The following is a 13453-nucleotide window of genomic DNA, read 5'->3' as shown; positions in this document are numbered from 1 at the left end:
TGGGAGTACAAGTGTGTGGCACCATTCCTGGCTTACGTGATGCCAAGGATGCAACCCAGAGCTTCGTGAGTACCAGCCAAGAACCTTGCCAGCTGAGCTACACCCTCATTTTTAGTGACAAACTATTGATTGGAGTTCTTTTTTTTTTTTTTTGCACACATGTATGTTTTTTTCATGTATATGGTGTGTGTGTGCAGACATGCACGTGTGTACTTGTATTCGGAAGCTTGAGGTTAATTTCAGAAACCTTTCTCTCTTCTATCTTGTTCTTTGAGACAGAATTTCTCAATAAAACCCAGAGCTTGCCAACCTGCTAGGCAGCCTGCTCTGAGGATCTCCCATCTCCGCTTTTTGAGGCTAGAAATACAGGCAGATTTGGGGGTGGGGGTGGATCTGAACTCTGGGACTCACGTTTGCTCAGCAAGTGCTTTAACCACTGAGCCATATCCCCAGCTTGTCAGATGGAATTTTGACAGCTGTTCCGTGGACTGGGGCCAGGGAATTTTGCAAGAACAAATGTTCTTAACCACCGAGCCATATCTCCAGCCCAAGTATAGTCTTTTTAATAAATAGTGCTGTCACAACTGGACGGTCATGTGTTAAAGAATCAATCACAGGGATGAGGCTGTAGCTCAGGGGCAGATTTCATAACTAACGTATGTGAGACCTTGGGTTCAATCCCCAGTACTGCCAGAAAAATGATTAACTGCATCCTATACAAAATAATAATTCAAAATGGTTCAAAGACCTAGATGTAAGATTTTTATCATTATAAAACTTTTAGAAGAAATAAAAGTTGTAACATTGTAGAAGAAAGAGAGGAAGGGAGGGAGGAAAAAAGTGAAAGAGGGAGAAAGAAGATAAGGACAAGACAGGCATGGTGGCCCATGCCTTTAATCCCAGCTTCAGGATCTCTGCGAGTCTACAGAGCAAGTCCAGGACAGCCAGGGCTTGATACCCAGAAAAACCCTGTCTTGAAAAAACCAACAAAACAAACAAAAAACAACAATTTAAGGGCAGTAAGAGGGCTCCATGGGTAAATGGCTTGCTGCCTAAGCTTGAAGACTTGTGTTCCAATCCTTAGGACCCAAGGAAAGGCCAGACATGTAGTAGCACTTGTCTATGACTCGGTACTGGAGAGCAGAGACAGTGGACGCAGGGGACTCATTGTCCACTAGTCTAGCTAACAAGCTCAAGGGTTGGAGACACCATGCCTCAAAAAAGACCAACATCAGCCTCTGGTTTCCACATACACATGCATGGACAAGCAAATCTAGACACACTTCAACACACACACACACACACACGAAGAAATAAAGGAATTAAGTGTAACGTGTGTTGTGTGTTGAAGAGGATCTGAAATTGGGATCTGTGGGCCTCCCTGCAAATGCTAATGGAGAAGCAAGAAGGAAATCTGGTTCAACAGGACTCAGTGCTGGTTCAAATTTCTACAGTCTGACCCCAAGCAGTTTATTTTTGGCATGTTTAAGTACAGTTCAGCTTTGGGGGGAGAAAGTTTCCTTGGGACAAATATCACGATAAAGCTTCTGGCAGGACTGCATCAACTCCTTTGCAAAGTACAAGCCTTTTGCAAAGTACCTGTGATCTCTTCCATTAAGAACGGGTTCAAGGCCCCAAAGCTCAGCGTCAGGGTCTAGGGAGGAAGGGTCTGGAATAAGCACGCTAGCAGACTCCTGTGAAATACGTGGGACCTCTGCTGGGGCCATAAGAATGGGTTCTGTTGACCGAGGAACAACGCTCAGGGTTCCGGGTGATCCGGGTGAGGCTTGACTGTACAGAGAGCAAAAGGTCACCGGGTTATTAACCTCTGTTAGCAATCAGGTATCCCCTTCGCTGAAGCCCGCCCTCAGTGACTCAGGGCCAGCAGCCACGTCATCACCAACCACCAAGTGCAACAACGCGCGGACCCTTTAAAAGGTCCCCACCTTCACTGCCACCTCTCACTCTGTTGTCATTGTCTGTCTCCACCCCACAACGCTCCGCTCCGGGGTAGCCTTTTGCTCTCCCCGACCTCCCTAAATCTCCTGCGAGATCTGTGGCATGGTGTGGTTTCTGCAGTCTCTGTCCGCCTTGCTAGTCTAACAGCCCCCGCTCCCAGTCTTCCTTCCGGGTGGAAAACGAGTGCGCGCATCCTTTCCGTTGAGAGGCAAGCCCGTGTGTTTAACATTCCTGGTTTCCACCGTGTTTATCTGTGAGCCCCAAGGGCCTCGCGCTCTCTTCGGGGATCCCCGTGCGCCGTCCATCAGTGAGAGTATGATATGATACGGCTGCGGAAGAAAACGGCGTGGTGTTCCTCCAAACCTAAGACTTGGGACTCCTGAGAGCAAGCCCATTGCGGGTTGCTACAGCCAAGCAGCTCTCAACAGTCTCCAAGAGATGTTTGTGTGTGTGCCCTCGGAACAACCTTGCTCAGAGCAGTCAAGCCTCAGTGCCATCAACGGGCAAGCTGGCAATCAAAACAGACCAGGGAACCTTGTTCAGCCTTCCCAAGGAAGAAAGCTGTGCAGATTATACTGCACATAGGCCTTGACTAATCTGATACCGTGCAACTAGATAAGTGCTAAGCAGGCCACCATAAAACAGGAAATGCCACACGAAAGAGCTATATGTGGAGGTTAAAAAAAAAAAAAAACAAAAAACATTTTGTTTCTTAATGTAGAGATGGGATTTTTATTCTGGCCTCTAAGCTAAAGATGAAGAAACACAATGAAATCGTTCTTTTATACAATTAGCTAATTTAATTAATTAACAATAGTTAATTTAAACTATTGAAATTTAATCTGTTTAAGCTAATTTAGACCACTGGGGAGAAAAAAAAACAAATGAAGGCCATTTGGTTTATTAGCTCTGAAAGTTGGCTCCTATCAGTCCAGGGCACCCAGGGGAAGAATGTGACTGGCTCAGCTGGGCCTCTCTAGTTGTGGGGGACTGACCTTGAAGAACACTGCTAGCACCCTGGTCTGACCCTACCGACACACTGTAAAGAAACAGCCACTTAGAGGCTTGAGGCAAGACAGGAGCACCCGTTAGGCTGTCTCCCTCCACCTGTGTGTCCCTGCTGGGGTCTCCAGCCTGGCCTCAGGCCCCTCCCAATTCCCTCCGTGCCTCCCGTTTTGAGGTTGTCTTCTCCAGAAAAGTCTAAAGTTCAGGGCTGCAAGCGGTCTAAACTCAAGGCTTCTCCTCATCTACAGATGAATGACCTGAGGCGTGTTCTACTGGAAGAGACTTGAGTCAGCTCGTGCCTGTTAGGCGAGGCCGAGGTCATTGACTGTAGGGCCGGCGCCCTTCCCTCCTTTTCCTGCCCCTCCCTTTACCTCAGGGGGTAACTGCCCCCACCTCCCACCCCCAGGACTCCTACTCATGGCATCACTTTACCTTGTCCCTTGTCCCAAAAAAAGCACGGAGGGCAAACTGAGGGCCTCAAGAGACACGCTGAAGTGTTTGTGAAGAGGGCTCAGCCCTGAAGTGTTTGTGAAGAGGGCTCAGCCCTGAAGTGTTTGTGAAGAGGGCTCTTGCCACTCCTCCTAAGGACCCAATGCTCCCAGAGCTTGGATCTCACCACTTAAAATCTCCCACAGAACCTCCACATCCCACCGCCCCTCTTTGCCTCTCTACCCATGCCCCTGACACTCGAACCTGGTTACTTGGCCTCCTTTGACCTGAACTGTGCTGTCTGTGAAATGGGAATAAAGACTGCCCTTTCTTTATAGGAGGGTTGTAAGGCTTGGATGAGCGTCCTCCGTCTCACACAGTGCCAGGCACCTGAAAGCACCTGCTGATGTGGGTTACTCTGGTTTTACTATTCTGTCGGTGCTACAACCAAGCCCCAAGGACAGCGAAGCGTGTGCCACCCTCCTCGCCAGCACGCCGTGCTCAGCCTCAAGGGGTTTAAATCTATTTAGAAGGAGAGATCACCAACCAATGAAATACAGACATACATATATATATATATATATATATATATATATCTTTTAAAGTTATTTGTGTATTCTTTTTTATTTATTTATTTTTTATTTTTTTAGTATTTATTTATTATTTATACAGTGTTCTGCCTGTACACCAGAAGAGGGCACCAGATCTCATTGTAGATGGTTGTGAGCCACCATGCGGATGCTGGGGATTGAACTCAGGACCTTTGGAAGAGCAGACAGTGCTCTTAATCTTTGAGCCATCTAAGCAGCTCTTATTTGTGTATTCTTTAATGTAACAGTTCTCAACCTGAGGGTCACAAGCAATTTGGGGGTCAAATGAGCCTTTCACAGGGGTCACATATCAAGTACCCTGCATGTCGGATATTTACATTACGATTCATAACAGCAGCAAAATCGCAGTTCTGAAGTAGTAACAGAAATAATTTCGTGGTTGGGGGTCACCACAACCTGGGAACTGTACTAAAGGGCCGCAGCGTTAGGGAGATTGAGGACGGCTGCTTTAATGTCTGAGTGCTCTATCTGCACGGACACCTGCGCACCGGAAAACGGCAGCAGATCTCATTCTAGATGGTTGTGAGCCACCATGTGTTTGCTGGGGCTTGAGCTCAGGACCTCTAGAAGAGCAGCCAGGGCTGTTAACCTCTGAGCCAGCTCTCCAGCCCAATAAAATACTTAAGCGTATAACTTGGTGTATGGGTGTGGACGTGAATGGGAGTTTGTGGGTGAGGGTGAGCAGGCCTCTGGAGGCCTGAGGTCAGCATAAGGTGTCTTCCTCAATTGCTCTCCACCTTCCTTCCTTCCTTTCTTTTTCTTTCTTTCTTTCTTTCTTTCTTTCTTTCTTTCTTTCTTTCTTTCTTTCTTTCTTTCTTTCTTCTTTTCTTCCTTTCTTCCTTTCTTCCTTTCTTCTTTCTGTCTGTCTTGTTTTGTTTTGTTTTTCAAGACAGGGTTTCTCTGTGTAACAGCCCTGGCTGTCCTGGAACTCACTCTGTAGACCAGGCTGGCCTCAAACTCACAGAGATCCTCCTGCCTCTGCCTCCCAAGCACAGGGATTAAAGGCGTGTGCCACCGTCGTCCAGCTTTCCATCTTTTTTTTTTTTTTTTTAACGGGGCCTCTCACTGAACCTGGAACTCACCAGTTCAGCTAGGCTGGCTGGCCAGCAACCCCCAGGAATGCTTCTGCTCATGTCCCTAGATACAGGACTTCAAGCTTACCTTGCCACACTCACCACTTGAGAATTTTCATGGGGGGTTGGGGGTCAAACTCAGGTGTTTCTCTTCGGAGGGTAAGTACATACTGATTCCTCGGCCCCAAATGAGCTTTTTGAAAGAAGCCCCGTCAAAGTGTTCAGAAATCAGACGGCGCAGCTCTGGCACATGGATCCAGCGTGGTGTCCGCTTGGCTTGGTCTTCAGGTCTAGCTACGTGGCTAAGTCCACTCTCCACCCAAGATGGGTTGACATTTAAGAAGCACACACCCTAGAAGCCAGGTATGGTATGGTGGCTCACACCTTTATTCCCAGCATTCGGGAGGCAGAGGCAATCAGGTTTCTGTAAGTTCGAGGCCAGCCTGGTCTACATAACGAGCTCCAGGCCAGTCAGGGCTACATAGCAAGACCCTGTCATTAAAAAAGAAGTAGTCGCAGAAGCAAACAGACCTCCTTTGGTCTTTCCAGCCAGCCTTCTCCTACCACATGCCAAGCCACAGACCCAGACCCAGCAAGGCCTCAGCCCTGAGTTTCCCAGTCTCCAAGGGACCAGGGCCTGTGCTTCCTCTGCCTGGATCACCTAGAGTTACCAACCAAATGAGGACTTTGTCACCCTCTACTTGGCCTGGTGGAGGACGTTTGCTCTTGGATCCAGTGAGCCTTGAAGGCTCTATAAGAGGGAGTATGGAGTTTGAAGGGTTTGGTAGTCCAGGGAGAAGGTGTGATCAAAGGCATTTTTTTCTGAGAGAGGTGGGAGGGACCACGCCTACCTATAGGAGGAGTCAGAAGACAGGAACTCAGCACAGAGGATCAAATTCCTCCCGGAGGAACTCTGAGACAAAAAGCTGACACTGGAGGCTTGAGGAGGTAGAGACAGAAGTGGAGACTGTCCGCTTACGCGTAGCCCTCACCCAACGACCAAAGCCACTAGCGCCACAGTGCTGGGCCAGAACCTCTGCATTTGGTCAGTGGCCCCCCGACTCCAGGACCTGCCTCCCTCCTTCCCCTCAGCTTCATTCAGCCTGAGAGAAAAGAAGGATGGAGCCAGACAGGACTCAGATGAAACTTGACCCCAGGTAAGGGAGGGTGGCAGGGCTTGGGCTGGGAGCCAGTTGCTAAGAAACAGCCTAAGCTCCTATCACTCTGGCCTGTCCCTCCCTGGCTCACTGGCAGGGAGGGCCCTTTGACTTCCAGCACTCCAAACAAGATAAGAATGAAAAAAAACTCCTCAGGGAAACTGTGGAATTGGGTCGGTGTATTGCTTCTCTGAACGGGCTAGGAAAGATTACAGGGGTCAGGCCTACAGAAAGTACTCCAGCACATGCCCGAGCCCCTGACCCACAGTGAGCAGGCCTGTGCCTGGTGCTCTGAGACTACTTTTTTTTTTTTTTCTTTCCCTTTTCTTTTTTTTTTTTTTTTCCTGACAGTTTTACCATGCCATTATGTAGTTAAAGTTGGCCTCAAACTAAGATCCCCTTGCCCCAGCCCTCCTCCCCAGGGCCTTGAGAAAAAATGGCCTGGCTCCTTGCATTCAGGAATGTCTGTGGTATACCAAGTACCCACTGTCCAGTCTGCCACAGGCCTTCCCCAGCTGCCTGCTTCTGAGCAGACCGCTGTCTCTCCAGGTACACGGCCGACCTTCTGGAGCTGCTGCAAACCAATTACAGCATCTCCTCTGCCTGCTTTTCTCACCCTCCCACCGCATCCCAGCTCCTGAGAGGTGAGTCAGGGGGACCCTGGAGGATGGGGAGACAGGTGTAGCCCCGAGGGAAGTCAGGACAACCTCGAGGGAAGATGAGGAGAGCTGGTTCACATCGGGCCGACCTGAGGAGATGGTTGGCCTGGTGTTCATAATAGCGAAAGCCTTGGAGAAGGGCAGCTCTCCTAAAGCCTCCACCCGCCCCAAGCCTCAAGACACATTCAAACTGGGGGTCCTCGAATCTGGGACATTTATTGGTGTGCTAGGCTTTCAATATGGCACCGAGTACTCCAAGTCCCACAGTTCCGCTGGAGTGTGCACATACTCCCTAAGAGAGCTGGCAACACCGCCAAGGCATGGCTGCTGTGGGGCGTGGCCTTGGCTGGAATGAGCCTGAAAACTTGGTCCTCCCAGGGTCGAACTGGGAGGCACGGAATGGAACTGCGCTCATTCTTTGGGCCTCCGAACTGTCGAGAACGAAGTGAGCTGTGTGTGTGTTTAGGAGGGAAACTTGAGTCCTCTTTTGTCTCTCGCACCACGATTAGCCATTTCTGAGATGTGGGACTCTTGGTGGCTCCTTCCATAGAGCCCTCCTAAGCAAGGGGCCGCTGTCACGTGCAGATGGGAAGCAGATGTGGCCAGGTCCTTGGGCTAAGGCTAGCTCTGTTTCAGATGCTCTGAGCCAGAGTGTTATCAGCTGCTGGCATCCAGAAATGCCTGGTGGCTCCCCCTATTTAGAGAGTAGAGCCGGTGGGACAAATGTCTCCTCACACCAGCAGTCTCTGCCCACGAGGTATTTGGCATGTCTGCAGACAGTTTGAGTGGCCGCAATGGACGTTGCCCACCCTAAGCATCTAATAAGTAGAGGCCACTAAACCACGTGCGGGACACAGTCCAGCCCTTCCAAGTCAGTTGTACTCATGAGCACGAGGCTCTGAAGCCTTACCTCACACAACACACTCATTCTCACGTCGCCCTGCCACCACACGCGCAGGTAGAACCAGCATGGATGTGGAAGCAGGTTGGCTTCCCGGGTCTCCTGGTCCAGCAGGCCACCTGGTGGTGCTGGGTAGTGCATGATGGGCATTCCTGGGGTGGGGTGACAGAACGCTGGGAAGCCACATCTGGCAAGGCTGAAGGTTACTAGCGGAGGAGCTTGAGGTGCTTGCGAGGGCTGGGCAGGTGAAGTGGGGCCTGAATAGGGTCCAGCCTCGAGGGTTGTACTTTATTCTCGAGATGGAGAATAAAGGGAGGGAAAGCTGGAAGACCGGGAAGGGATGGATGGAGTATTCCAGAACCATTAATCAGTAATCAGAGTGACCTAGGGGGAAGACCCTTGGAAAAACAGGGGTAAGGCAGAGAGGTCGTTGACCCCATCGAGTGGATGACAACAGAGGCTGAGCCAGTGCAGCAGGAAAGAAAGAAATGGAACATGCAGCCAACACAAATGAGCAGGATCCCTAGTAAATATTTAGACAGGAGAGTATAATTCTGAGCAGTGGCAATGACCGACAGGGAACCTGGAGAAGGAGGAGGAAACTCCTTAGTTTCTCTTTTCTTTTCTTTACTTTTCTTTTCTTTTGTTTTCTTCTCTTCTCTTCTCTTTTCTTCTCTTCTCTTTTATTTTCTTTTCTTGTTCTTTCTTTCTTTCTTGTTTTTTTCTTTCTTCCTTTCCTTTTTTTTTTTTTTTCTGATACAGGCTTTCTCTGTATAACCTTGGCTGTCCTGGAACTTACTCTGTAGACCAGGCTGGCCTCGAACTCACAAAGATCCACCTGCCTCTGCCTCCCAAGTGCTGGGATTAAAGGCATATGTCACTATGCCTGGCTCTATTAAAGCTTTCAATGACCAGGTGTTTTGTTGTTGTTTAGAGTTTCTGATATGATTTCAGTTATAATCTTTTTTTTTCTTAATTAAACTGACCTAAATCATTATCTAGAAGAGCCAGGGGAAGATGCAAGAAGGGAGAATGAGCTACCATCAATGAAGGTTTGTGATTGGTTGTGGCAGTTGAAGCAATGGCAAAGGGTCTGGAAGAGAAAAACAAGTCCAGAGGCAATGTCAGGTCTCCACAGGGGTCCACACAAAAGGATGCTGGGGGGAGGACTCCTAGGAAGAGGTACAGGACAGCCACCAATCCTGAAGGGAATAAATACACAGGAAATTGGCTCTAATTCAGACAGAATTATGTTCTTATGTTTAAGGACATAAACATAAAATACAAACTTTCTTTACAAAACAAAAAAAAAGGAAGAAAGAAACTGTCTGTATGGTTAGAGCAAATAATTTTTAAAATTCAAGAAAGGGCCAGTGAGATGGCTCAGTGGGTAAAAAAAGCACTTGAAGACTTGAGTTCAATATCTAGGGCCAATGTTTAAGGAAACAAAAACAAAACAAAAGCCGTTGAAATGGCATCTGTAATCAGGGCACACTTCTGTTGCAAGATGGGAAGGGAGAGACAGGACAGCGGCTTGGAAGTTTGCACACCAGCTAGCCTAGAGCCAGCTGGGCTGCAGAAGGGACAGGAGAGTTCAATCACATATGTATATCATATACACACACAAGAAGGAGGAGGACACACACACAAAAAAGCACAAATGATCACAATCACAAACATTAACAAACCGTAAACAAAGTCATAACTAATACACAGACACAGAAAAGGTATTTTCAAACCTCTAGCCAACAAAAGGTTGGTCATCAGGGTAGGACTCACACAAACAGCCAGACCTTTCATAAAAGAAGAAGCCTGTGTGGGCTCAGTAATACAGGTGAGTCGTCTCAGCTACTCAGGAGGCTGAGGCAGGAGGATTGCTGTAAGTTCAAGGCCAGCCCGGGGAACATAGAGATTTCTGTCTTAAAACTAAAGGGTTTTTTGTTTGTTTGTTTGTTTGTTTATTTGTTTGTTTCCTTTAAAGAAGAGTGGAGTGATATAGCTCAGTGGTATGGCACTCATCTAGTGTTCGAGAGACTCCATGTCTCCTGACAGGACAGACAGAGTGGAGCAGAGGATTCTAGAAGAGGAGCTGCCTTCCATCTCTCACACATCCCATGGAATCCAGCGTGGGTCTCCAGGCTTGCCTGGCAAGCCTTTTTAACTCCTGAACCATCTCACTGGCCCTTTCTTATGTTTTAAGCACTTGTTCTCTGTCCCCAATCATAAAGATGAATGTGTAGGTTCAATATCCTGTGTCATAAGTAAATAATCTGATGCTGAGTTGCTTTGAACAAAATCTAATCCCACTGTTTGAGAAATGGACACAGAACCAAAAGGGTATATCAAAAGCTGGGGGCAAAGGCAGGCGGAGCCAGGGTGGAAGAAAGTAAAATTTACTAGGGACTGCTATGGGCAGTCCTGGGCAACAGCAAGATGCAAGGCAGGAGGAAGGAGTTGACAGGCTAAGCTAGACAAAGGTGGACCATGGCCAACAGGAATGTAGCTGGGTTTTCTTTGCTTTGCTTTTTTTTTTTTTTTTTTTTTTTGAGATAGGGTTTCTCTGTGTAGCCTTGGCTGTCCTGGAACTCGCTCTGTAGACCAGGCTGGTCTCAAACTCAGATCTACCTGCCTCTGCCTCCTGAGTGCTGGAATTATAAAGGCATGCGCCATTGCCACCTGGCCCATAGCTGGGCTTTCCTAAAGAACATGTCAAACGCCAGTCAGTTAAGAAGCGGTGTGGCAAAGTTAGTTCCAGGACAGCCTGGGCTACACACAGAGAAACCCTGTCTCGAAAAACAGAAGAAGAAGAAGAGGAGGAGGAGGAGGAGGAAGAAGAAATGAGGATATAGTGGCTGGCACACTGCTCGAGGCTGAGTTGGAACTTTGTCTGGTCCAATGTTTGTGCCAGGTTTGTTGTGGCCAAGCTGCAGTTATGGCATGTGTGTCCCTGTGTAAGTGCAGCTGAACTTGTGGTGAAATGGGTGATAGATGGTTGGTGAGGACACAGATTCATGTAACCGCCTTGGACAGTATGTACAATCTGCCTCCCCTCCTCTCGCTTTGAGACAAAGCCTCTCTGCATAGTCCTGGCTGCCATGGAACTCGTTATGCAGACCAGGCTGGCCTCAGACTCACAGAGATCTTCCCATCTCTGCCTCCCAAGTGGTGGGATTCAAGGCTTGTGCCTCCACACAGGCATAATAAATAATACCCATGAATAACATACACTACCCATAAATAGTGTATAGTATTCATGAAATCCAAACTTCTCCTGTCCTCCTGCCCAACAGAGCTAATTCCAGGCCTGTGCCAGAGGAACGTTCCTATCTGCATCTGGGAGACACACCAAAGTGCTAGTTGCAACGTCAGCTTCTCATGAAAATAGTAAAAGTTAAAGAAATAAGGCTCGGGGAAAAGCATTCTGAGTTTGTAAGATACTGCTTATCTTATTGTAATTATTCCTGAGGCAGGGTCTTGCTGTGTAGTCCTGGCTGTCCTGGAACCTGTTGTGTAGACCAGGCTGGCCTCAAACTTACAGAGATCCTCTTACTTCCCGAGTGCTTCGATTACCAATGTGCACCACCATCCCTCAAAACCTTCTCAGGAGAGTAGAGGTGTCTGAGATGAATCCCGGGCCCTCATTCATGCTAGCTAATCTCTCTACTAGGATTTCTAAAATTATCCTATGTTGGTTGTAAACACACACTGTGAATAAGTTAAAACGTGAACTCTGTTGCTGGCCTTTCAATCACTTCCCTCTGGTGGGGCTACCTCACCAGGCCACAGGGGAAGAGGATGCGCTCAGTCCTGATTCTACTTGATGTGCTGGGGTGGGTTCCTTTTCTGAGGAGGAGGGGAGGGGGGATATGAGAAAGAAGGAGGGAGAGTGGGACCAGGAGGAGAGGAGGGAGGGGGCTACAATCAGGATGTAAAGTGAATACATATGTATATACATACATACACACACATACATACATACATAAGCAAACAAACAAAAAAGAGTGTTGTTCTTCCATACCCAGGTTTGTGATTCAATCTACTATAGGTAGGAACACCCAGAAAGGGCAGAGAATGTAGTGAAAGTGGTCGGTGGTAGGACATCGCCTAGCATGTGAGTCCTGAATTTGCTCTCCAGAATATATATTTTATTTTATTTTAATTAATTAACTTCTTTATTTACTTCACATCCTTACTGAAGTTTCCCCTCCCTCCTCCCCTCCCAGCCCCTCCCTCCCACCCACCCTCACCGCCCCCCCCATCCAGTCCTCCTCCCTTTCTCTTCGGGAAAAGGGGAGCCCTCCCCTGGATATTAACTAGCCTTGGCATTTCAAGCTGCAGTAAGACTAGGTGTACCTTCTCCAGTTGAAGTTAGGGGGGGCAGTCCAGTAGGAAAAAGGGGTCTGAAAGGCAGGCAACAAGTTGCTTTTGGTCGTGCTGTTTCATCACAGCAATAGTGACCCTAACTAAGACAGGAAGGGTTTGACGAAGGAAAGAAATGACACCGTAAGAATTCCCATTACCATGCCTGTATGACAGGCTTTCTCAGGAAACAGCCTGTTCATGGTGGCACAGCCTGGACTAAAGAAGCTGGGATTATTTGAACCCTTTCCCTTCACCTCCTCTGGAGATTTACAGCCAAGGCTGTCCTGCTCCTCTCACTTCTATCTCTCTTCTAAGTACATATTCATTACTGAAGTAATATATATATATAAACTATATATATATATTATATATATATATAAACTATATATATATATTATATATATATATAGTTTAGGCATTAAAAAAATTAATAAATGGGAGCTTAAGAAACTAAAAAGCTTCTGTAAGGCAAAGGATACCATCAAAAGGACAAAACAGCACCCTACAAAATGAAAAAAAAAGATCTTCACCAACCCCACATCTGACAGAGGACTGATATCAAAAATATATAAAGAACTCAAGAAACGAGACCTCAACAAAACAAATAACCCAATTTAAAAATGGGGTACAAGCTAGGCAGTAGTGGCACACGCCTTTAATCCCAGCACTCGAGGGGCAGAGGCAGGTGGATCTCTGTGTGTTCGAGGCCAGCCTGGTCTACAAAGCAAGTTTCAGGACAGCCAGCTCTACACAGAGAAACCCTATCTTGGAAAAAGAATGGATACAGAGCTAAACAGAGAGTTCTCAAAAGGAATCTCTAATGGCCAACAAGCACTTAAAGAACTGTTCAACATCCTCAGCCACCAGGGAAATGCAAATCAAAATGATGCTGAGATTCTGTCGTAAACCCATCAGAATGGCTAAGACCCAAAACTCAGGCAATAGCTCATGCTGGTGAGGATGTGGAGCAAGGGGCACAGTCCTTCATTGCTGGTGGGAGTGCAAGCTTGTATAGCTACTTTGGAAATCAATATGGTGGTTCATGCCTGTGGTCCTGACCCTCCTGGGAAGCAGAGACAGGCAGATCTCTGTGAGTCCAAGGCCAGCCTGGTCTACAAAGTGAGTCCAGGAGAGCCAAGGCTACACAGAGAAACCTTGTCTCAAAAAAACAGAAAAGAAAAGAGAGAGAGAGAAAGAAAAAGAGAGAGAGAGGGAGAAAGAAAAGAAAGAGAGAAAGAAAAGAAAAGAAAAAAGAAAGAAAGAAAGAAAGAAAGAAAGAAAGAAAGAAAGAAAGAAA

At 47.5% G+C, this 13453-nt stretch overlaps 1 protein-coding gene across 1 annotated transcript in view; it reads left to right on the top strand.

Moving 5' to 3' along the window:
- The first annotated feature begins 5956 nt into the window (after positions 1 to 5956).
- Positions 5957 to 13453, top strand: part of Slc51a (solute carrier family 51 subunit alpha) — a 13675-nt gene continuing 6178 nt past the window's right edge. The window contains exons 1-2 of the mRNA XM_055624874.1: positions 5957 to 6234; positions 6784 to 6878. Of these exons, the coding sequence (XP_055480849.1) occupies positions 6197 to 6234; positions 6784 to 6878 (133 nt within the window). The 5' untranslated portion in view covers positions 5957 to 6196. The remainder of the gene's footprint in view (positions 6235 to 6783; positions 6879 to 13453) is intronic.

This window comes from Psammomys obesus, unplaced genomic scaffold (assembly GCF_907164565.1).
Source record: "Psammomys obesus unplaced genomic scaffold, mPsaObe1.curated_primary_1811, whole genome shotgun sequence".
In the NCBI taxonomy this organism is placed as follows: domain Eukaryota; kingdom Metazoa; phylum Chordata; class Mammalia; order Rodentia; family Muridae; genus Psammomys; species Psammomys obesus.
The sequence above is the reverse complement of the archived record's forward strand: the minus strand, read 5'-3'. Positions and strand labels throughout refer to the sequence as shown.